Raw genomic sequence first — 27066 nt, forward strand, 5'->3', positions numbered from 1 at the left:
AGTTCTTAAATACAGGGCATATACTGATGAGGTTTTCCAGGGTGTTGGAAAGCACTTCTCCTTAAGACGACGTTTAAACAGTTTCGTAAGTATGGGAGCAAGTTCTGCTTGAAGCTTTTTCAGCACTATAATTGGGATGCCGTCAGGGCCAGTAGCTTTACTGGAATCAAGGTTCTTGATTAGCTTGGCGACCTCATGCACAGATATTTGTATGTTACCTAGCGTGTTCTGTGTTATAGGAGGAAATATGGGGAGCTGATGGCCTTCGTCGCATAAGGTAGAATTAGCTGAAAGTTCTTGGCAAATAGTTTGGCCTTGTCTGAAGCGGACAAGATGACCTCTGGTCCATTGATAATGGTTGGGATAGAACGCACACTTCTGTTCAGGATCCTATTTGTTATTTACCAAAACTGGTGGGAACCAAGCCACTGATCAGCTACTTTGGATTTATCAGACTGAGCATATAGCTCTCTTGCATTTTTTATTACTCTTTTACAGTGGTTGCTGGCGTCCTTGAAAGCAGTTTTAGTCTCAGTGCATCTATTACGTTGGTAGCTATGGAAAAAGTGATTTCTGTGCGTGATGGCAGCAGCACATTCTGGGGAGAACCATGGCTGGCTGGTAGGTTTTTGTTGGAATTTTTTAGATGGTATGAATCGGTCTATGCCTACAATTAACCATTCGGTCAGGTCTGATACTATAGAAGACACATTATTTTTAAACATGGAATGCAGAAGTAGATCAGATATAAATGTATGGAAGCTATCCCAGTCAGCCATGGAGTATCGGTATACAGTATGGTGGAGGGGTACGTCTGGGGACTTATCACATTTCATTTTTATCTTAACTGATACGACGGAGTGGTCGGAGGATCCTAGAGGAGAAAGAACGGAACATGTACATAGCTCAGGGGAAGTTGAGAGAAAAAGGTCTAGGAGGCTTGCATATCGACCTGTAGTATTGGGCACACGGGTGGGCTCGCGAACAATTTGAGTGAGGTCATAAGCAATCGCAAAATCATGACAGAACCTCCCCACATCGTCCGTCTTATTTGAATGGGTCAGCCATTCCACGTTATGGACGTTGAAGTCACCACAGATGTGGATGTTAGCCGAGGGGTGTGCAGACAGGATGTAGTCTATTTTCTCAGATATACTCTTAAAGATAGTAACTCCACTGTTGTGGGGCCGATAGAGGGCAAATATAAATGCAGTGGTGTAAGCAACTGCAACCCGGAAGCACATATAAGGTAAATTAGGATCTTCCCTAGAGATATCCCTGCCACATGGGAAGCCATCTTTAATGTAGGCACATATTCCATGTCCATGGCGATCTTGGGGGTCAGATTTAGATGTTAAGTTAGAGTATCCGTTAATTATGAACTCATTTAGGGAAGTGGTCGGCCCTATTCCAGTTTCGCTTAGAAAGAATATGTCCGGTGTCGTCTCCTGTAATTGGGTTTCAACCTCTGGACGGTTGGAACGAAGACCCCTGATGTTGGAGAAGGAAACATGGTAGTAGGGGTCTACGTTGGAAGATAGGATTCTAGGTTTATTCCAGTTTTTTGTGGAGATGTTTCATGTTGAGGTTTTGGGATTTGTGGAACAGGTCGGCATACTTGGTTAGAGCAGTACAGAGAGGAAAAGGAACAGAGAAAAAGACAGGAAATTTTTTTTTTTTTGTAGCACATGAAAAGGTAAAGCCGTAAAAATTACCCACTAGTATGGCATCGAGAGGCCCCACCAGAGACTACTGCATGGTCCAGAGTCCATTCACCAAATGGCAATACAGCAGACCCAGTACTTTGCACCTGCTGATAAGACAGCCTCCTTAGTGGTTAATCCAAGGTTCGGGTCCCTGACTATCAGGCGGATAACAAAATATTTACCTCCAGCACCCTAGTGACATGGCCACAAGGATAGACATAGAGGCAGAAAAATTTCCGACATCTCAGACTACTGTTTACCAAGTACTACCGACCTTTAAAGCAGCTTTTTCTTCATCCTTTGTCAGAAAAATCACTCATTTGCATAAGGACTGAGGGACAAAAAAGGAGAAGCGAGAGTTACTGGAGCTGCCGATAACATATCCACTATATTATCTACTCTCCATTAAAAAAAAAAAAAAAAGGTGGGGGAATGGGTACAAAGGGGCTTATTAATATCTACTTAGTAAAAGTCTGGTGCTGAATTATCAATTCAGGATGCTTTTGAAGATAATCTCCCCTCCCATATTAATGGGTGGATGTTTTTGACATTATATATCTCGAGTTTGAATAATTCGAGCTTCACCTTGTAATTAAAATCAAATAATTAACTTTTATCAATTTGTGAAGTCGGCTTAATATTAATTTACATTTGAGTTTAGATAATTATTCAAGATTTTAATTTGGGAGGTTCTCGTTTACATAGGTGACTTTTTTCTTTTTTTTTTCTTTCCATTTTACATGTAACAAGACGATATTGGTTAACAGCATATTTGACAAAGATTTCAGAACAGAACAAAAAAAAGCAAGACAAGATAGGTAAAATTTAGTTACGAGTTTTTAAGTCAAAGCTGCAATAAGAAAACAGTAAGCGGTAATTAGTACAAATTAGGTTCAAAAGTTGGAAACATTTTTTAACCTTAGCTGAAGAGTCTGGAAACAGCGACCTACTCATTTTAGGGTCATATCGGAAGTGGGAACCTAGCAGACTCATTCTAGCTACATAAGGATATGGTGGGCGTTGTGTGTGTATTTTGGAGGCGGGGGGGGGTAATGCTTCTATTTATTTTTTATTTTATTTCTTTGTCTATTTTTTATTTTTATTTATTTATTTATTTTTTTGCTTTATCTATCGGGATTGAAATCTTCGAGCTTCACCTTATAAGTAAAATCCAATAATTAACTTTTATCAATTTGTGAAGTCGGCTTAATATTAATTTACATTTGAGTTTAGATAATTATTCAAGATTTTAATTTGGGAGGTTCTCGTTTACATAGGTGACTTTTTTCTTTTTTTTCCCCTGTTTTACATGTAACAAGACGATATTGGTTAACAGCATATTTGACAAAGATTTGAGAACAGAACAAAAAAGCAAGACAAGATAGGTAAAATTTAGTTACGAGTTTTCAAGTCAAAGCTGTAATAAGAAAACAGTTAGCGGTAATTAGTACAAATTAGGTTAAAAAGTTGGAAACATTTTTTAACCTTAGCTGAAGAGTCTGGAAACAGCGACCTAGTTATGCTAAAAGCAAGGCAAAAAAGTACCATTAAAAAGAAAATGGCAATAATTGCACGCTATTTACCTACCTTTGGAACTCTCCAGTGTGTTTTTTTTTTTTTTTTAAGCCAAACATTTTATTTTCACTAATTTTTATCAAAAAATGTTTTCGGAAATAATTTTTTTTCTACCTCATCATTTTTCATGATTTTTGGATATATTCATTACGGTAACATGAAAATTAAATAGAGACCATTGGTTTGTCTTGAAACTCAATATTAAACATTTATGAATTTCGCTATTATAGTGCAATTGCACCAATAACTTTTAGAATTGCTTGTAAGAAAACAAAAACAACAAAAAATTTCAAATAATATTGAATTTTTTTTATTATAAATTCTAATTTTCAATAAAAAAAATATTTTCAATAAAATGAGAAATCATTAAAAAAAAAAATAAAAAGGAAACAAAAAGTACAATTCCAGTCTGTAAGTGCACGCCCACATTCACACACAAATACTTGAAAGCATTACTATATATATATACACATATCTTTTTCGTGTGTAAGTGTGTGCATTACTTAAAATGCTGAGGCGAAGTGGGAGGAGGAAGGTGACGATGATTTGTGGGGGGGGGGGTTAACGGGGACACATGTTGAAACCAAGCAGGTTAGTTCGAAGAAAGTAAACAAGTTCAACATATCTTTTTGTTTTTTTATTTTAGTTCACAAAATTCCTGAAAATTACAATTTTCTCCCACTTTTTTTTTTTTTTTTGGATGGGAAAAATTCAATAATATTATCATCGATATTATTAAAATTAAAAAATAAACAAAAAAAAAACAATTACATCTGTTATAATGTTTACGAGAAAAATGTTAGTCCTGTGTTTTCCTAAGTCTTCATATGCTTCTCTTCAAAGATAATGAATAATTATATAAATGACAGACACTAATAATATCAACTGTCTACTAAATCCTAAGGGCAGCAACTATTATTCATCAACTAAACCCGTTTGCTAATCCCCAAAGTGTAGCAACCATTATCTACAAAACTTTAAAGGTACCTAGTATAATCTATTAAACTCCAATGGTCATCCAACTATTGAGGCCAAAATGTATTGACCATCAAACCACAGTCTCATAATCATGTATCAAGGGTACCAGCAGTTATCCGTCTAATGAGCCTAAATGTACTGATCACCAAACCACAAGGATACCAGCAATCATTCAACTACTGAGTCCAAAAAGTATTGAGCATCAAACCCCAAGGGTACCAACAATCATTTATATACTGAACCCAAAATGTACTGACCACCAAACCACAAGGGTACCAGCAGTTATTTATCTACTGAACCCAAAACGTACTGACCACCAAACCACAAGTGTACCAACAGTCATCCGTCTATTGAGCCCTCAAAAAGTATTAACTAACAAACCCCAAGGATATCAACAATCATACATCTACTGAGTTCAAAAAAACGTACTGACCATCAAACCCCAAGGATACCAACAATCATTTGTCTACTGAGCCCAAAACGTACTATTATTCATCAACTAAACACAAAGGATGCTGATTGTCATCACCTACAAAACCTTCTCATATCAGTAGATGATTTGTCATCCATCTGTGAACAGAATCTACAGGTACCAACCATCATTTGTCTATTGAACCAAACGGTACCAATCACCTATCTATTGTGATCTAAGAAAAATTTCTATGAATACTATCACTTGCATTTTGCTGTCTAAGAATTTGAAGCATTCAGTGTCGCTTCTCTTATTGCTTTGAATATTTAATGCTAGAAATCTCCAGGCAAGTTTTATCCAAGAGTTTTCTTTCTTCATATTAAAAGAATTATTTTTTCGATTGCAAGTGATTTTCCAAGTAGAATGGTATTTGATTAGTGTAGTAGATATCCGAGGTTGTTGTAGGATCCGCCTTGAGCACTTTTGATCTTTGCGATTATGATGATAATCGCAAAGATTGGAAAAGCTCTACATCGCTTATAAAATGATCGTGGATACATGCTACACTAATTACTCCTATTCAGATACTCAGAAAAGTACTCCTACAGCTGAAAAAAAAAATTTTTTTAGTCTGAAAAAAGAAAAAAGGAAGAAAGGAAAAAAAAAAGGTAAAAAAAAAAAATAGAAAAAAAGGAGGAAAAATGGAAAAGAAAAAAGAAAAAGAAAAAGGAAAGAAAAAAGAAAGAAAAAGGAAACAAAAAGAAAAAAGAAAAAAAGAGAAAAGAAAAAAGAGAAAGAAAAGGATCAGAAAGAAAAGAAAAATAGAAAACAAAAAAAAAAAATGTTTTTAATCGAGTTTCTGATAACGACTACTCCCTCCCTCCCATATGATATACATAAATATTTTTTATTTATAAAAAAAACTTTTTTTTAAACTTTAGCGTGATTTTTATATTTTTGCTTTTACTTAATCTCTATTTTTATCATCAAAATAATGTTTTTTTTTTTTTTGGGGGGGGGTGATATCAAATAAATTTGAATTGCTTTGCTTTATACTTTTGGTTACCAAACAAGACAATTCTGGATGGGAAAATAAAATGTTTATTCAGCTCAAAGGCTAAGACTTTCCATGAGGTTCATATAATTTTTTTATCATATCTTGGCTAGAGTTTTGTAACAACGAAAAGGACTGCTTTTTATTTTTCACCTGCTTGCTCCCCTTTCGTTTCAAAGTATCACGAATCATCTTGAAAGGGTTATTGCTGCTCTCACTATGGTGGGTTGCTGTCGTCGTCGTGGACGTCGTCGTTGTCTCAGATGTCAGTTTTTGTGGGAGATCGGGTTTAGATTTGGAAAGTTGCAAATTAGACAAAGATCGACTACTCTCCTTTGAGTGTCGGATATCATCGGCTCTGTTCTTCATATTGGTGGATGACGATAATGACAGATTGTTCGGAAGAGTGGACGACAATGATATCCGATCAGCATTCGGAAGGGAGGGGGAAGTGGGGGAAGTAACTGTGCTGTTGTTATTGTTGTTGTGGAGTTGCTTCATAAAAGCTTTCAGTTCGGGGTCGTTTTGAAAATCTTCGTAATTTGGGTAACCGGCGATGCTCATGCACCGCTCTTTATCGCGGGATTTCTTTTCCCGCCGTATCACCTGTGGAATGTTCTCCATGCTGCGGTAACACAGCTCGTCCCCATTTAATCTCTTGAAACTGCGAAGGTCAACGTTACTCTTATTCCGGGAGAACTTTTCCCGAAGAGGTTTACTGAGATTGCGAAAGATGTTTCCCCCTTCACTGTTCTGGTTGAGACTGGACGATGATAAGGACAGCTCTGAGGAATTAAAAAATTTCCTGCTTGGCTGGCCACGGTGGATGGGTGGGTCCGTCGTAATCATCGGTGGCAGACTGTTTTCCTGCGGTGACTGGTTCATACTGTTAGAGTCAATGCGAGACTGAATGTCAGTCAAAGATGATTGTAAGATCTGTATTTGCTTATAAAGCTGTTCAATCTGCTTTCCCTGCTGAGAGATGACGGAATCCTTTTGATCCATTACGCGGACAATGTTTTTCTGTTCCCTATGCAGCTTTCCTTCCAGAAATAGAAGGTTCGACAGCACCGTCGATAGGTTGTGGTCATATTCACTGCCCAACCGTTTGATGGCATTGTCCTTTTCAATCAGCTGCTGACGTAGCTTGTAGATTAAGTGACCAGGACTCGCAACTTGATCATCTTCTTCCATCTTGGAACCAACTTCCTGGTCCAAATCTGAACACGACTTACTTGCTTCTTTCATCTGCGAAAAAAAAAAAAAAAATGATCAGATACGCAAAAAATTTTAGCAAAAAATTAAAATTGATATACTTTTATACATACTAGATTTTTTTCTGACATAAATTTCAACAAAAAATTAAAATTGATATACTTTTATACATACTAGATATTTTTCTGGCATAAATTTCAGCAAAAAATTAAAATTGATATACTCTTCTACATACTAGATTTTTTTCTGACATAAATTTCAACAAAAAATTAAAATTGATATACTTTTATGCATACTAGATATTTTTCTGGCATAAATTTCAACAAAAAATTAAAATTGATATACTTTTATACATGCTAGATTTTTTCTGGCATAAATTTCAACAAAAAATTAAAATTGATATACTTTTATACATGCTAGATTTTTTCTGACATAAATTTCAACAAAAAATTAAAATTGATATACTTTTATACATACTAGATTTTTTCTGGCATAAATTTCAACAAAAAATTAAAATTGATATACTTTTATACATGCTAGATTTTTTTCTGACATAAATTTCAACAAAAAATTTAAATTGATATACTTTTATGCATACTAGATTTTTTTCTGACATAAATTTCAACAAAAAATTTAAATTGATATACTTTTATACATACTAGATTTTTTCTGGCATATAAAGTTCAACAATATTCAATTGTTTTGTTTTGCGGCACATCAACCCTTTCTTTTTGTTTTAGAATATTTTAATTTATAATGCCTAAATATTGCACAAATAGAGAATTAAAAGCAGCAGTTATCGTGCATTTTTTTTTCAGACTGATAGGCTGAAATTTTTAAGGAATTAAAAAATTTGATATATTTACTTTCCATGGTCATTTTCTAGTAAACATACACACACACACACATATATATTACAAATATTTCCATAGAAGAAGTAAAAAAAAGAAAAAAAAAAGGATTTTAAAACAGTAAACAGATACTTTTTTTAAACTTAAAACATATAAAGAAAAGATTTTTCGCTTGACTTGTTTTATATTTTTAATATTCTACCATGTCTGAAAAATCGTTTATTTTTTTTACAAATATTTTTAGTAAAAAAAAAACAAAAAAAACAGGAGGCGTTTGTTGTGCCAAAATATCACATGAATAGAGAATCAGTAGGAGCAGTTGTCATACATTTGTTATGCCTTAATTTGTCTTGCATGAATAATAAAACTGGCCATTTATTTCCCATTCTTCAATCTTTTGTTGAGATATTTGGTTTGATTTAGTTTGGTTTGGTTTTAAGGCATATCAATCCTTCGGTTTTGAATTTTTGAGATGAGGAATTATTATTCATATTATTTGCATTCTTTGGACTACTGTTCTCATCTTGAGTGTTATTTTCACAACATTAAATACACCTGAAGAAGGTCAGAGGTTACATCGACTGAAACATGAAAATAACACTCAAGATGAGAATGGTAGTCCGAAGAATGCAAATAATAAAGATATCAACCCTTTTCACATTTAGTTATTTTATGCAAAGTCTTTATGATTCGAATTCTTTATATCTTTCAATATTCAATTTCGTTTGCTTTGGTTGTTTTGTAGAGAAAAATTGTTGTTTATGTTTTTGACTTTAAAACATGACTTGAGTTTTGCATAGAGAAAGAAAACAAACAAAAAAAAACAATGTTTGGTGCATTTTAGATCAGAATGTCAGTATCTTGAGACAGCCTGATCAAGCCCAACAGAAATGCTTGAGTAATTTGAATAATACACTGATTAAAAACACCGCATTTCATAAGCCTTCAATATATGCTAATATGCCAGCAGAATTACCTCCCTTGAGAGAAAATAGGAAGTGGAGACTATTGAAAGGAAATCTGTTTATGGCTTAGGGCGTGAAGGGTATGGATCAGTACCAGAATTGATAACACTAGTGGAACCTTATGGAAATTCCTGTGCTTTCACTTTTTCTTGGAAACTACTGGCCCAATATGGCTGAAATTTATTAACACTAGCAGAGCGTAATCTAATATATAAATGACTATATGTCTGTCTGTTGGTCGGTCAGTCAATCTCCATATTTTCAAACTATCTCTACTGAAACTAAAAGTCGCAAGGCGCCTCAGATGATTGAATTTTTTACGGGCCATTCTTTTATAGGTCTTTAGCCATTTAACATTGTTTTTAAAGGCGTCAAAAATGGGTCAAAATCGTTAAACATTTTGCACATTTATCTTAGTTTATTTTTAATCAGTTTATGTGTGTGCCATGTTGGTACAGTGGTAACGTCACCAGCTTTGAATGCCACGGTTTCGGTTTTGATTCTAGCTGATGGCACCTACACACATTTTTAAAAATTTTTTGAAATCACAACTCTATAATAATATATACGAAATCTGTACAAATTAAAATATCATATTTAAGCATATTTTACACCGGGGCAAAGTTGGGTGCCCCTTCCCCCGCGAGTGAAAATATGTACTATATACTATGTTCAATTGGTCAATTGGTCAATTAGAAAGAAGAAAATTATGCTCTGAGAAGTAAAGGAGAACTTTACTGAAATATTCGAATATCAATGTATCTTATATAGAGATCAAGTGTTTGCCCCAGGAAGGGGGCTCCCTTGATTTCCGAGAAATTTGACTGATGTAAAATGAAACAAAAGAATTATGTATATATATATATATATATATATATATATATATATATATATATATATATATATATTAGTGGTGGGACGATTAATCAAAATCGGAGAATCGGAAAATTTGGGGCACGGAATCGGAAAAATTGATTCCTATTTTCTGATGCCAAAACGATTCTTTTAATTGTCTTTTTTTGATTTGATTTTGTTTAAAGCAAAGTCTTCCATCGCTGGTAATAATGATACAATAATAAATATTTATTGATTTTAAATTACCAGTGAAGCTAAAATTGATAGATCATCCTTCACAAGTGTATTTTGATGTTTAGGAAAATATCTGCATATTTAATTTGTGTTTTGACGAAAATCGGGGGAAATAACAATCTTATAGTTAAATAATTAGAGATTTATAAAGAATCTGAAATTGTATCGAAATCGAGAAATTAGCATGGAATCGGAAAAAATATTGGAATCGTCCCATCACTAATATATATATATATATATATATATATATACACACACACACACACACACATATATATATATATAATAATTTAGGAATTTAAAATTTGTGATTTGAAAAAATTAAATTTCAAATATAGAAACTTTATTGTATGCAAGACAGTATAGTAAAATATATTTCCCTAACCCATGAGTTTTCGATGTTTGTACATCTCCTCGAAGGAAAAATATTAGCAAATATTATAAAAAGGTTTGCACCTAATTTGCTAAAGATAATAAACATAGAAAATTAAATTAAATGTTTTTGAAGTTTTCAAATATCCAGTTTCCCTTATTCTATGTAGCTAAATGATTTTTTATTTATTTATTTTTTTTTTGTAAAAATTGATTGATTTTTTTGTTGTTAGAATTGATTTGATTTTGTTGTTAGAATTGATTTGATTTTTTGTTCGAATTGATTTGATTTTTTGTTGTTAGAATTGATTATTTTTGTTGTTAGAATTGATTATTTTTTGTTGTTAGAATTGATTATTTTTGCTGTTAGAATTGATTTATTTTTTTGTTGTTAGAATTATTTTGTTGTTAGAATTGATTGATTTTTTTCATTGTTAGAATTGATTTAATTTTGTTGTTAGAATTGATTGATTTTTTTGTTGTAAGAATTGATTTAATTTTGTTAGAATTGATTGATTTTTTGTTGTTAGAATTGATTGATTTTATTTTGTTAGAATTGATTGATTTTTTTTTGTTGTTAGAATTGATTGATTTTTTTGTTGTTAGAATTGATTGATTTTTTTGTTGTTAGAATTGATTTAATTTTGTTGTTAGAATTGATTGATTTTTTTGTTGTTAGAATTGATTGATTTTATTTTGTTAGAATTGATTGATTTTTTTTGTTGTTATCATTAATTGTCATCGTTGCTGATTTGACGCTTTCAGTTCATTTGTTTTTTTTGTTTTTTTTGTTTTATGTGTGCAAGTGATAACATGCATACAAACATGAAATATCTGAGCATATTATTATTAGACTTAGTAACAGAGTGTACTTTTTATTTACTGACCTCTGGGTCACTGTTCCGGCATGCTTCCACTGTGCACTTTGCTCTTACAAACAATGTGACCTGGCCGATTATCTATGTATTTATATGATAGCGTGTGTGTTATTTTCTGTGTCACGCTTACATCCGGGTCGTTTAATTGCTATGTACTTCCATTTCTTGTCATAAATAATTTTACTAAGAATTCTTCATAAGTTTTGGTTTCGATTATAGCTAATGGCACTCCAATAATCTATTTTTTTTTTATAAATAATTTTATCAAGAATTCTTCGATTATGGCTGAAGGAACTCAAGTTATATATATATATATATATATATATATATATATTTTTTTTTTTTTTTTCATAAGTTTTTCTTTCGGTTTCGATTTAAGCTAATGCACCCAAGTCATATGGATATATTTTTTTTAAATTTTGCAATCGCAACTTTATAATATATAAAAATCGATAGAACATTAACTCCATATTAATATATACGAAATCTGCAAGAATTAAAATATCATATTTAAGCATACTTTATGACCGGGCTTTGCCAGGCGTTCGTGCTAGCTTAGATAAATACTTTTGTAGATTTAACAAAAGAGCTACAATGATATCGGAGCGTCTCCATTTACACTGAACATTTACAGAATGCCAACATCAATATATTACATATGAACCAAGCCCTCTGTGGAATTTCCACAGGTCCCGCTAGTTATTATAATATTATGCCAGTAATCAGGGACATTTAGTCTCTTTGCTTTTATTAGACAAATGATAAAAAGATACAGCAAATGGCAAACATTAATGTTTAAATTTTTTTTCTCAATCTGCTCGAAAATCATTTTCAGGAATATATGAGGGGCGTGCAATAAGTAATGTCTGATCTAGCTGAAATTTTGCATGTGCAATGATTTATATCTCTATGGGTTATGTGGCAAATTACAGCTCTGAACTCATTGTGGTTTCTGTTTTACAGATGTTTGAACTGAGTCAGGTGTGAAATGGAGCCTGTTGAATGTCAAGCAGTGATCCGGTTTTTGTATTTGAAAGGACGCACACCACAGAAGACTTTTGATGAAATGAAAGAAACTTATGGTGATAATGCTCCATCATATGACCTTGTAAAACGCTGGCATCATGAATTCAAACATGGCCGGAAACAGCTCCCACACCTGGTCGCCCCCATTTCTGCCATTGATGAGGCATCTGTCCGTCAAGTTGAAGCTGCCATTTTGGAAGATCGTTGCATTACTATTTGCCAAAAAGCCCAAGATGTCAAGATTAGTACAGGGTCTGTGGAAACTATCATTCATGACCATTTGCATATGCATCCAGATGGATTCCCAGGTTGCTCACACCATTCCAGAAGCGAGAATACGTCAAGTGCTCGAAGATGAATTTGGAAATGTGCCAAGAAGATGAGTCAAAGTTTTTCAAAAGACTGATTACACAGGATGAAACTTGGATCCATCACTATGATCCATAGACTGAAGCCCAGTCAATGCAGTGGAAGCACTTGGACTCACCACCTCCAAAGAAGGCAAAGGTGCAGCCCTCCGCTGGCAAGGTCATAATCAGTCTTCTGGGACCAGGGCGGAGTAGTGATGATAGATTTCCTGGCAAAGGGTACCACAATTACAGGAGTCTATTATGCTTCACTTTTGAGGAAACTTTTAAGGGAAGCTATCAAAATCAAGAGGCGGGGCAAGATCAGCAAAGGTACCCTCCTCCTGCAGGACAACGCTCCAGTCTACAACTCGCATGTCGCCAGATCAGAAGTACGGACGTGTGGTTATGAAATCGTACCCCATCCTCCCTACTCTCCTGACCTTTCACCTCTTCCCAGCTATGAAGTTGTTTTTGAAAGGAAAGCGTTTCCCAGATGATGCAGCCTTGATTTCTGAAGTCACGTTGTGGTTGGAGGACCAACCTGGTGTTTCTACAAAAACGGTCTCCAGAGCTGCATCAAATGATGGGAGAAATGCATAACTCTGGGTGGTTCCTATGTAGAGAAAGACTAATAACTGTGCCAAGTTTCGTTGCTCTACTACTATGGGAAGTGGGTCAGGTGCATTACTTATTGCACACCCCTCGTAGTTTATTGCATTTCCTCTTCCATCCAAAAGAAATATGAAGAGACTAAACTTCTTAACCCATTAAAAAACGGGAAAAAGTTATAGCCCGTTGACTTAAAATGAGTGCTTTATGCCAAATTGATTGTTGAATATGGTTAAATTTGTTCTCGTGACCGCTATGAAATTTCTTAAATCAGCATTGTGCTGTACGTTCAATAGTGGTTCTTGGGTCAAATGCTTCGTTGATATCACGAGCCGTTTCAGCAGCTTTTCGGCCTAGATTTAATTGAAATAAGAAAATTGTGCGAATTTGCTTTTTTTTTTTAATCTTGTATTCAACGAAAAGAAGACATTGTTTTAAAACGATTGTAATTTAGACGATTAGATAGAACGAAAAACGGTCTTTAAAATGATACATAAAGTAAAGGTATTATAACGAAAACTTATTTGAAAATACATCTTTTGAAATCAAAATTATAAATTTCACAAGAACTTTCTTCTCAACCTAGTAGAAAGATATCCAGATAAAGAAGAAAGAAAAGGTCAGGCAGGTTCAACAATATCTGTGTTTTAAAGAGCTATAACAGAATCTATAGACATTCTTGACAAAGTCAAAGAATTTCAGAATGTAACGTCACAGGAACAAAGGAAGGAAAGGAATAAAAATCCGAGTTGGCATTTGGCACTTCTGCATGACAGTGCCATGAGGCGACTGAGACGAGTTATCAACCCCTGTTCTCTGAATGAGAAATGCCCTCTACCGGCTGCTCTGTGAACCTCAAATATAAAAACGTGTCTCCGAGTACGCAAAAATATATAATAACGAAATAACAAAAATATAGGAAAAGCGAAACATTTATTGATAAAAAAGTATTTTAATGTTTTAATATTTCTTTTAAATGAGTGATTTATGAGTGAAAAAAAAAAAACAAAAAAAAATGAAACAGATTATTTTTTAGAATTATTTGGGTTTTTTTCCTGTACGATTGTACAAAATGTAGCAACATATAATTTTTTTTTTTCACAATAAGATTGTATAAAAATATATCAAAGTTTTTGGTTTGTCAATAGAGCAAAATATAATTTTAATATAGAAGTTTTTATTTATTTATAAAAAATTTATAGAAATTTTTAATAATATTGTTTGTTTTATTTGTTTGTTTTTTTTCAATGAGTGATACGATTTATCGACCCCTGTTCGACTGACACATGCCCTCTATCGGCTGTTCTTGAAACTAAAATACACACAATTGCCTTACGATATTGTCATGCAGAAGTGCCTGGCATTTTTTTTTTTTTTTAAATGCATTTATTTGTGGTTCTTCCAAAACAACGCATTTCATTATTTTTCCAAAGTCTTTTTGCACCCGCATGTGCTTTTTAAAAGTCTATCACTGCAAGGCCTACGCCAGCACTTTCGCGCCCTCAAATTTTCATGTTCATCTTCCCCGGAACACACTTTGCTTCTTTTTTTTTTTTTTTTGCTCAACTACGTGCTGTCCTTTTTCTCTTTTTTTTTTTTTCTGATGATGCAAGTTCGTGCACACTTGCTAATTTGCATACATGCTTTAACGGCTGCTGCTGCTAATATTTTCTCACACGCACACATACGCGCTCTGTTACAAGAATACAATGTGACGTCATAATGTACAATCTCTGTCTTAATATTTCAATCATTTACACACCACTTTCTTAGCATTCAATCTTTATTCCCTCTTCTTCTCGAAGTACAGATGAAATGTGCAAAATAACAAACAGATTTTTCGTAATATACTAAACCAGTATTTGTTATATATGGTGTATCTACCACTAGCCTATTCCTTTTGGATAGGGTCCAGAAAAGAGTTTCCAATCTAATAGGTCCTATTTTTTCAACTAAGCTCCAACCCACCGCAATGTTGCATCTCTGTGCCTGTTTTACAAATATTTTAACGGAATGTGCTCTGATGAACTCTTCGTACTTGTGCCCCTTCAACGTACATATCCCTGACAAACCCGCTTAGCAACAAAATCTCACTCCTTCACTGTTGAGGTCCCTACCTGACAGAAACCTTTCTACTCTAATAGTTTCTTGCCTCGAATGGCTAGACTTCGGAATTTCCTTCCTGCTACCTGCTTCCTTGGCTGTACTGATATGCAGAAATTTAAATATAAATATAGTAGCCCCTTATGTTGAAGTGGCGATATGCATTGTTAGGGATGAACGCGAGTAAAAAATAAATAAATAAATATATATATATATATATATATATATATATATATATATTTATTACTACGTAGCAGCTTGGCATTGCCTGGTCATACAATACGCTTAATCATGATATTTTAATTTATGCAGATTGCGTATGTATTATTATAGAATAATCCTCTATTGAGGAATAATTTACCCAGTTGACGAATTCGCAAAAAAAATTTTTAAAAATAAAAATAAATAAATAAAATAAAAAATAAATAAATAAAATAAATAAATAAAAATAAATAAATAAATAAATAAAATAAATAAATAAAATAAATAAATAAAAAATAAATAAAAAATAATGATAATGTCGTTCATCAAACTCCGTTTGTGTTTGTTTACAATATCGCGTCAGCTGATATTTGGGTTTAACGATGAATGCCCTGGAAAAGTTACTACTGATTAATGTTTAGTTTTAAAATATGCAAATGAAGAAATGATTTGCAGGGATTTTAAATGGCACCTCTCCTTTTATGATCAATTGAACTCATTAATAATTAAAATTTGGTATAAAAGATATTCAGCCATGTGGAAAACTCTTTAATCGGTTTTCATCTCGAGAAAGGGTTGTTAAGGGATCAAAATTAGCAAATTGGTACGTGGGCGTCGTTGGATTTTTAACTGTTTGTCAACTGTTTCACAACTGTGCATGCGCGGTCGTGGAACATGACAGCTTCTTTATGTTAAGAACAAGATTTTTTGAAAACATTTTGTAATTGCCGTATCAAGCTGGTCTTATGTTTATCGTACTTAACTCGATATTCTTAGGTTTTGGTTTCGATCTCAACTTGAGTATTATTTTTTTTTTTTTGCTTACAAGAAGTGAACTGTTTAGAAAAAACATAATACTTACATGCACATGCCTCAGTTTCCATATTAGTTAAAATATAATATTTATGCGTATTTTACGACCGGGCGTGCCGGGCAGCCTGGTTATAAAATAAAAAAAAAATTTGTGCCTCTTTTCCGATGCCAAGAACGATTCTTTTAATTAATTTTTTGTTTGTTTGTTTTTGCTGCTGAAAACTTAATTTTTCATTGCTGGTACTAATGATAAAAGGATAAATATTTTTTGATTTTAAATCTACCAGTAAAACTAAAATCTAAATCAAACCCCACAAGTGCATATTTATATTTGCACATTCCCAAGATTGTTCCACTAGCCCTCTTCCCCTGAACTACTTCGTTTGGTCATACATTGAGAACATCACCAACATGACCTCCCACAGCACCAAAGCCAGCCTGATCGTCGCCATCCGCCAAGTATTTGCCAAGCTCCCACAGACACTTTTGGGAAGCACATTCTACCAGTTCTGGACCCGTATCGAAGATTGAGGCTGAAGGCGGCTACATTTAATAAATGTCAGCTCTACTACATAATCAATTGACGTGAATTGATTTTTTCAATAAAAGTTTTAAAATAAAGCTGTTGTGCTGTTTTCTTTGGGATGACACTTATCGTTCCACCCAGTAAAACTAAAATCGGTAAATTAAATTCCACAAGTGTATATTTACATTTGCACATTTCCAGGATTGCTCCACTTACCCTTGATCCCTTATAATGCTGAGTGTTTAACTAGGAAGCATCAAGTACCATTTTTTAAGTCATTGATATGATTTGACTGAGGATTGAACCCTGGTCTTCTGGTCCATAAGCGAACACTTTTACCACAATTCCAGGTGGGCCAGTTTATACATTACTAGAAGATGTACCCGGCATTGCCCGGTATTAAACATAATGTTAAATTCCTTTATAAAAAAATGAAATAAAAAAAAAACAGAAAGAAATTGAAACAGGTGCATGCGAATATTATGTTTTTTCTAAACAGTTCACTTCATGTAAAAAAAAAAAAGAAAAGAAAACTCGAGCTGAGATTAAAACCAAAACCTAAAGATAGTGAGTCAAGTACGATAACCATTAGGCCAGTTTGCCAAGATCTTTAAAAAGCGTTTCAAACCCTTGTGAAACAGTTGACAGACATAAAAATCCGATGAACTTCCCCAAAGTAATCATTTTTAAAATTTTTACCTCTTAGCAGCCCTTTTTTCCGAATGTAAACCGATTAAAATGTTTTTCACATGTCTGAATACTCTATATATCAAATTTAAAGTCTGTAGATCAAACATTTGTTGAGTATATAGGTTGAGAGTTGTCCTCACACACACACATTTTCACTTTTATACTTAGATTATAATCTACAAATCTTAATATTTCTTACTTGTTTGCACATTAATGGTGGGAGGAAGAACAAATTAGACGGGAAGTGGTGGGAGTATTAGTTATTGAGGGAGTAAATCAACTAGTATGTAAAATACTTGAGAATAACAGTAAATACTAACTGGGAATACCGTATAATCAGATATGAAGCCAAATGGCTGAAAGAGAGGACGTGATAGAGAAGAGTAGAGTCTGTTTGGGGGCACATAGATGTGTAAAATGATATGGGCTTACAAAATATGATTAATTAGTGATTTCAATTGCTCTCTCTCTGCCTGTGTGTCTTGCTACCCACAACTGGTCAGTGATTTATAGCAAAAATCAAGTTTCTGAATTTATGAGATGAGAAATAATTATTCTTTATTATTTAGATCTTTCAGATTACTGTTCTCATTTTGAGAGAACCCGTAGAGATGGCTTAGTGGGTAAAATTCAGTTGTAAAATACAATAAGTATGGTTGATACTCAAAATACAATTGCGAATCACTTAAGACTTCTAATCAGTCATGGCTGAAGAAACGAGAGCATGTTATCCCTGTAGATTAAATAAAGAGTTCCGTTCAAGATTTTGTGTAGATTCCAGAGTTTGATAGAAAGATTCCAGAGTTTGATAGAAAGATTCCAGAGTTTGACAAGATACAGCTGAAGAAGGTTGGATCTTACATTGACCAAAACATCTCATCCTGTAGGGTGGGGTGAGTGATCATCGGTGAGTGCGGAGATGGCTGATAAGTCCAATCTTTGCTTGAAAAATTCTACCGCAGAGAAAACAGAGAATGGTAACAGATGTCGAGGGTTTCAAAACATGCCTGAAGAATACAAATAATACGAAAGCTCAAGTTGAATCCATCCCTCGGTCTTGTTCAAGTTAGTCTTTTTTGAAGGTATGAAAGGTGCTTGTTTATTAGGTGGATTTCCCTCAGTCTGGAAAGATCGCAAAGATATGTATGCAAGAAGAAGAAGATGCATCTACCAAGGAATGGATACAAGTCGTTAACTTTAAAGCTAACATAGCGATAACGGCAACTTGGTTTTCTGCATGCATAACACATGATTGAAATGCAGCAGGGGGAGAGGGAATAGAAGGATTGGATTAGAGCATAAAAAAATAAGAGATGGTATGAATAAATGAACGACATAAATTAAAAAGAAAAGGGAACGACTAAAATAATAATCACTGTTTAATCATATTTTATAAGAACACTTTAAAATAACATGAACTGACGAATTCTCTTACTCTTTTTTTCAGTTATGTGTACATCATACTTGTTACTATTAATTCCCAAAGTCGAGTCAAGCTAACTTCAATTTTTTTTTTTTACAAAGGAGTAAGCGCGTATCAAGGCCCAAACGTCACTCGAGGATAAGGGTTAATTAATGTAAAATGGTAGTGATAATGGTGTAGATTCGGTAGAATTTGGATTATTTAAGGGGATGGCTTAACAAGAACTTGTTTACATTGGACTTGAAGGCTACCACATTGTAATTAGCCGGGAAGCAGGCCAGTGGAACAGTGTTCCACATGTGTCCAGTTCTAGGAAAGAAACTTTGTTCATGGAATCTGTATTTAGATTTAGGCACAGATAGAGAATAAGGAAAATTGTTTGGAGTGATTCTAGCTAATTCAGTGTTTTTCTTGTGAAAGTTTGACAAGGGGGATCATAGATTGGAGTTCAGACGAGCACTTGGTATGAAAATAATGATAGAGCAGAGATAGGTTCGCAACGTATCTTCTGTGAGAAAGAGGTTGTCAATTTCACCAAGTTGACTCTGGTTTCATTTCTTCTTATTTTCAACTAACCAAATTATGTACTAGTGGGTTCACTCCCTTAATATTTAACCCTTATTAGTAAATAACCCTAACCCACTTAGTATTTAACACCTATTAGTAAATAAGGGTTTATTGTTTCTAGATCATTTCTTGAGCTTCTCAAGTGATCAAATGAAATAAAATGCTCCATTCTCACTTTTTTCTCATAGGGGACCATTTCATGTGTCTGCAAATATTTAAGTTTTAAAATATTAATAAAATGTTAATATTCCTCTCTCTTGGAGAAAAAAAAAAAAATTCTAAAGTAAGACTAAAATAAGGAGAGTAAAAAAAAATTATGTAAATTCTAGATTTTTTTTAACTCATTAAAAATGGGCAGAAATTATAGTCTTTGATTTAGAATGAGTGCTTTATGCCAAATTGATGGTTGAATATGGCTAAATTTGTGCTAATTTTTGCATCAAATACTAATCTCTATTAATCCCTAACCTGTGCAGCGAATGGATACCATAATACTTGGTTCGCTGCACCTTGCCATAAAGATCTATACAAAATTTCAGCCAAATCAGCCCAGTGATTTCCCTCCAAAAAGTGGAATATACAAGACAGACTAAAAGAAATATAATATAGAAATAGCTTAAAGACAAAACATAGTAGTAGTAGTAGTAGTAGCAGCAGCTTAAGAGAAAGACATAATTGACGTAAAGAAGGAAAGAAAAACTTTAAATTTTAGAACATTATAAAATATAAGGCTCAGGGCTGGGAGCAAAAGTAAACAGAGGGTCCTCATTCATTACCTAGTAACACCAGGTAAGCTTTGTATTTTTTTTTATGGCAGTTTTCACTTTTTTTCAGAACAGCTATTACGCTTTGCTCCTAGCCAAAAAGTCAAGGATAACCAAGCGTTTCACATTTGTTACTGAGCGTTAGAATAACCAATCAGTGCTAGTTTCAACTAGATTTAATTTCCCTTTGTAACTTAGTTTTTTTTTTGTCACATAACCTCCAAAAATGTCCTCCCAGGAGGAAAAACACCTTTGCCGCTAACAAGACAACCAACATGAGAGAAAGAAAAGACAATACGTTGATGGTAAGTAAATGAGAGATAATAAAATGAATACAATCGCATTTGGCATCCTCTTGTCAGACACGACTGCTTGCAACATTTATACCATACTAGCAGAGGGGGCGCCCGGTTTTGTCCCCCCCCCTCCCCGTATAAAATACGCTTAAATATGATATTTTAATTTGTCCCGATTTCGTATATATTATTATAGAGTTGTGATTTCAAAAGTAAAAAAATAAAAAGTATTTAAATGCCATCAGCTAGAATCGAAAGTGAAACTGTGGCATTCAAAGCTGGTGACGTTATTGTATCAACGTGACATGCATATGAGCTAATTAAAAATAAACTAAGATGAATGTACAAAATGTTTAATGATTTTTTCAATTTTGACCCATTTTTGACCCCTTAAAAACTATTTTTGTCCCCTTAAAAACTATTTTTGACCCCTTAAAAACTATTTTAACCGGCTAAAGACTCATAAAAGAACGGCTTGTAAAAAAATCCAATCATTTGAGGCCTCAGCACTGCTGTACGACTTTTTGTTTCGGAGGAGATAGAGACTGAAAATATGGAGACAGACAGACGGACCAACTGACAGACAAACAGATATATAGCCGTTTATATATTAGATTTATATTAGATTTAGGTTAGAACAAAAACTATTGCAAAGGAAACAATGAATGGAAAAGAAAGATCAGACTTATAGCTAAATTGACTTCAAACAAAATGTAGCCAAAAATCGAGAGCACTCTATTTAACGAATGAGTTAAGGGAGTAAAAAAAAATGGATGCTGGTTTTATTTTCAGCACTTCCCTTATCTTGCCTTTTAGCTCTCACATCACAAGAACTATATTTCTGACACAGGGGGAAGAATTTCTGTTTGCTGTGTTGGAATCCATCTATCTAACAGTTATCAGTGGCAAGTTTGTTTTTTTTACTTTGAAGTGGAAATTTTTCTTTTAGCTCCTTTGTTGAAATATTTTTCTTTATGTGTGTAAGCATATGATTAAAGAAAGTTGGAAGGTTCTATTTATAGACACTGGCGATACAAAATGACCAATCAATTGGAGCCACGTTCTGCTAGCAAACAATCAGAAACCAAAATTGCTCCATAAAAATATTGGATATTTTAGAATTCCCACACATAATTTTTTTGTGTCCAGAGATTTTTGCTCTTTGTCTGCAAAATTTTAAAGTCTGAGATTTATACAGAACAGCTACCCACCAAAAACTCATTTTCATCTCCAGGACTTGTACAGAATAGCTAGTCATCGAAAACTTTTGCGAAGTTAAACATGGCTTTCAATTCAAAATCCTTACATCAAATGACTTCATGCCTTGTCTGGAGCAATTTAAAAAAAAAAAAAAGACCTGAGCATAATAAAATAACAAATTTGAAGAAAATTCAACTTTATTCATCGATATAATTAATTTTTAAGGTAATATACCGATGCCAACTGCCGAATTTGTACGACTTGAGGGTTCAACATCATTTGTGTCTTTAAGACCACATTTGAAGTCAGCATACCACATTCTAACCATTGTTTCCAATGGAACAGAGTCTGAAATAACTTATCAAGACATTGTCATGATTGAACAGTATTTTTCCTCATCAGAAAGCAATGCTTTATAAACACACAAAGTTCAGATGTTTTCCATCGTTTTGAACATTTAAAACAGTAATTTAAAATCACTGTAATTCATAAACTTATAATCTAATTGAATTCAACTCTTGCCATTTGAAGATTAGTATAAGAACACATTCTACACTTTGCTCCTTGCCACTGCTTAACCATTGTTTCTAATGGATCAGAGTCCGACATTGTCTTGCTTGAATAGTATATATTTCTCATCAGAAAGGACAGCTTCGTTCAGTCTTATCAGCCTCTGGATACCCACTGAAAGGTACCTGCACATGAAATTATTGTGGCAAGAATTATACAATCTCTAACCACACCTCTTCTGAGTCGGCACTATTTTAATTCCAGTTGCAAGTATATATAAGTTCATGGCGACTGGAAACAATGCCGAGATAAGCAGAGAATGCATACAACACCTAGCGTTCCCAAATGATCACCCATCTGGTACTGGACAGGTTCATTGTTGCTTAACTTTGGTGATCTTTGCTCCTTGCCACCTCTTAACCATTGTTTCCAATGGAATAGAGACCAACATATACTTATCAAGCCATTGTCTTGCTTGAACAGTTTTTTCCTCATCAGAAACCGCCTAAGCGATGATTCCCTAGTAAATAAAAATAAAGTTTGCAATAACATTTTCGGGTTTAAACTTGATATGGCATTTTCATTAGTTCGTCATACTTACATTTGAAATAGCAGTTTTGTTCATTCACTGCATTTAACTTATTAGGTTCCATTGCACTATAAATAGAACACCAAATAATTTATTTTTTAAAACCTATGAGAGAATATGTAACAGTACTGCTTACACTGCATAATTCTTCTGAAGAAAGAACAAAATCGTCTATATTTATCAATTTCTCTCCGATAGTTATAGAAAATCTTTTTAAACACGTCTTGTGAAATTTGTTAAAAATTCTATTTGTTCGATGATGTACGAATTTATATAAATAAAGGGAAGACTTTTCTAATTCATGATTAAAAGTAAAATACGTTTTGAAATAAAGAAAAAAAAAAGGTGAAGAAGAGGAAAAAATAAATAAAGGGGGAAGTCAGCTGCCCGGTTTCGCTCTCGCTTTCTCAAAGCTATATCGAGGAATTTTAAAAAAGGGAAATCGAAAATATGTACATTATTAATAAAAATAAATAAATAAATAAAATTACGTTGCGTTCCTGCGTTCCGTTATGGGTGAAAAAAAGCAAGGTTATAGTTTTCGAAGATCCTAGTCTCTTTAAAATAAAGCAACGTTATATTTTTCGAAGAACCTAGTCTCTAGGATCTCCAAAAAATATAACGTTGCTCCAAAAATATCATAACATTCCCCCCCAAAACAAAATCACCACTTATCAAGGCCCAGAGGCCACTCGAGGATAAGGATTAAAGAGTGTACAGTGGTCAAAAGGACAATATCATAGTAATCGTTAGAAGTGTAAATTTGGTAAAATTGGATTACTTAAGGGGAACGGCTTATCAAAAACTTGTTTACATTGGACTTGAAAACGACCATATTGTAGTCAGCTGGAAAGCAGGTGAACGGAAGAGAGTTCCACAGGTGTGCAGTTCTAAGAAGCTTTGTTCATGGAATCTACATTTAGGTTTAGGCATAGATTAAGAGTCGGGAAAATTATTGATAGTGTTTTCGGCTAGATGAGTGTTTCTCGTGAATGTTTGGCGAGGGAAGGACTCTAGATAAATAAATGACTCTTGCCATAAAAAAACCAAGCTCCGTTCAGTCTTATCAAACTACAGATACCCACTGAAGGGTGTCCGCATATGAAATTATTGTGGCAAGAGTTGCACAATCTCTAATCACACTTCTTAGTCAGCATTGTTTTAATTCCAGTTGCAAGTATATATAAGTTCAGGACGAATGGAAACAAATGCCGAGATAAGCGGAGAGTACATACAGCGCCTAGTGTTTCCAAATGGTTACCCATCTGGTATTGGCCAGGCTCATCGTTGCTTAACTTTGGTGATCTGGCAGTAATCTTTTACCATAAATTCATTAGAAAGCGATGCTTTATAAACACATGAAAGTCAGATTTTTCCACTGTTTTGAAAATTTATAAAAGTAGCTTTAATCACTGTAATTTGTAAACTAATAATCTATGACTGAACTCAAATTTTGCCAAGTGAAGGTTAGTATCAGAACAGATACTACATTTTGCTTCTTGATAAAAAATCCTGTCTTTACATGAACTGATTTAAATTGCATCATGCAATCATCATAAAATGTTAATGTGACTCAATGCATATTACATATTGTATACAAACATAATTTGTCTTTTTTTTTTTTTTTTTTTTTTTTAAATATTAGTTTGGATTACAGCTTTCTTGCTACAATATCTGGTTATGTCATCTTTGGTACTTATGCATCTATGTTAGTAACGTGATTATTTCAGTGCGCTATATAGAAAACCCATTCTTAACATGGGGAGAGAAGGGTGTTTTGTAACTATTCTGTACTTTCACCTAACAATTTATTAAACAAAAAAATGCCGTTAAAATTTGAATTTAACTTTAAAAAACTATTTAATAATAATAAAAAATATATATATAGCACGGTTGATGATTGCAACGTCTTGTCAGACGAGTGCCACTCCCTCAGACATTTAAAATCCATGAGTCCAAATGCCTGAAGGAGTATCTATACAAAGATGATGTTACAGAGTCTTAGCTTTGTACGACAGCTAAGTCTCTCTCTCGATTCAAAATGTTGAGATCCAGCAACAAGCAAGAGCAAGATAGCCAGCAACAAATTAACCTGCAGACCAGCTTAATGCGGGTACTGGTCTCACGGCCACGGTTACATAGATGCAAACATACTGCCGTTTTCCATCTTGATCTAGTTTATATCGCATCATAGATTTTATGAAGTAAATTATTCGAGAAATTTAGTGAAAAAGAAAAAAAAAAGAAAAAAAACTTTTCATTCAACAGTCAATCTCATTAATTTTTATCCTCCATAAATGAAGCATTAGCAAAAAAAAAAAAAAATCACCTACTTATATAAGTTTCCACTTTCTAGTGCTGTAAGTTGTAGGTTTCAACTTTGAAAAGAGCTGAAAAATTGCAGCATTTTTATGTGTACCTGTTTACGGCATGTCGAGCACGACAGATACATACTGATGAAATTATTTAAACACAGATATCGGCACCTGTTGATAGAACAAGTGAAGCATGCATGGTCCCCCATGAGTGCACAGTGAACAAAGCATGAAAAAAATTACTAAGTTCAGCATTTGCCCCGCCCCATTTAGCCCCAAAAGTTCCCCAGGAAACATCAAAACCTGCTGAAAATGAACAAACGGTGCAGTTTTAGGCCTTCATATATGTAAATTTGAGTTATGCACCATGCAAAAAAAGAAATGACTAATTCCATCATTCCCCCCCCCCCCTATTTAGCCCCAAAAGTTCCCAAGGCCTTAACATATTTAAATTTAAGTTCAGCACCATGCAAAACAGATAAATAGACATACACTGAAGATTTTGGACAAATATGGTAAAATAGTCCTGAAAATGGAGCGTTTTTATTAGGCCTAAAAAATCCCCTGGGGTACACTCAAGAGGTATCATGAAGTATAGATAAACAAAATTATATAGAAATCAGTTAATTACAACTTTTCAGAAAGTTTTATAAAAATTTAAGGCATCAATTTTTTTTAATAAGCACAAAAGTGTCAATTTTAGCCATTTTAACCCGAAAGGCACCCCTGTCGGAAGTTGTCTAGCATTGTGCATTGCCATGTTCCAGACAAAGTACTTATGTAACTGAATTTTGCCCATACTACAGGGTGCGTCACGGGAACGGATGGTTTTAGAACGTTCCTTGCTCTCCTTGAGTAAAGGATAGGGATTTAGGATTGCACATTATAAAATTTTTTGTTGAACTATTCGCAGAGTTTTGTTTTCCTTAAAAATATCCGTTTTCCGGGACTCACCCTGTATAATAGTCGCCCTGATTGTGTTGGAGGCATTTATTACCGATCCCCCCCCCCCCTAAAAAAAAAACGAACATCGTGATAACTAAAATTCTATGTGTCTCTATTTTACTTGCCTTTCCACGAGGGCAGAGTTAGACACAAAGCCGGGGTTTTTTTTTCGTTTTTTTTTTAAATTTATATATGGGAAAAATCCAGTTCCCTAAAAGGGGGACATTCTGGATTGGAACAAAAGCAAATTGCCTCAGTCTAGAAGGGTTTCTCCTTTGTACACTTCTGTATGCTAAATATAGCTATATGTTGACATAGAGAAAAAAGATTAAGTTTTAACGTTGCACACATAGACTCAACACGTAGCAGAGTACGTCACAAGGAACATAGGACAAGTAATAACTAGATTCCTCGTCTTTTTTTTGTAACAGCAACGTTTATTTCCTCATTTCATGTAACAGCAACGTTTATTTCCTCATTTCCTCACTATGTGCAACTTTTCGTTATGGTTGTGACGTCTCTAAGGTGATAGTCTTCTCTAACATTCTCTTTCACCTTTTAACAAGCCGCGCATGCGTGGTCCCCTGCTGCATGTGAGATGACGCCACAAAAAATAGTGAAGAAATGACGAATGTGAGAAGTGTGAAGGGCCAACGTTGCCTTCACATTTTCTCCAAGTTTCAGAAAAATCTAATGCATGAGGCAAAAGTTATAGGATAAAAAGTGTCATTTTTTGCAATTTTAGGGCATTTGTGACCCCCTTTTGAGCTTCTGGGAATGCTGAATCCCAGTGTAAATGGAAAAACAGTACAGTTTCATGCCTTAAGACATATATATTTGAATTCAGCAACATGGAAAACCACTATATAGACATACATGTCAAGTTTTTGAATATGAAAAAGAGCTCCATGAAGGCATGTTTTTTTAGCCCTAAAAGTCCCAGAGGGATGCGAACCAAAATTTTGCCAGGGTCACCATACTGAATTTATATAAAGAACAATGAGCTCCATATCTTGGCCAAGTGTCAGGAAAATCTAATGGATG

The 27066-nt window shown here is 33.9% G+C and overlaps 1 protein-coding gene across 7 annotated transcripts in view; it reads right to left on the reverse strand.

Annotated features, from left to right (window-relative positions):
* Positions 1–3575: 3575 nt before the first annotated feature.
* The window catches only part of LOC145254784 (uncharacterized), a 371478-nt gene continuing 347987 nt past the window's right edge, over positions 3576–27066 (reverse strand). For all 7 annotated transcript variants that reach the window (XM_080113568.1, XM_080113566.1, XM_080113565.1 and 4 more), the window contains one exon: positions 3576–6973. In XM_080113568.1, the coding sequence (XP_079969694.1) occupies positions 5789–6973 (1185 nt within the window). In that variant the 3' untranslated portion in view covers positions 3576–5788. The remainder of the gene's footprint in view (positions 6974–27066) is intronic.

The sequence above is a fragment of the Euprymna scolopes genome, chromosome 30, assembly GCF_053919585.1.
Source record: "Euprymna scolopes isolate OS-2025 chromosome 30, ASM5391958v1, whole genome shotgun sequence".
Lineage (NCBI taxonomy): Eukaryota > Metazoa > Mollusca > Cephalopoda > Sepiida > Sepiolidae > Euprymna > Euprymna scolopes.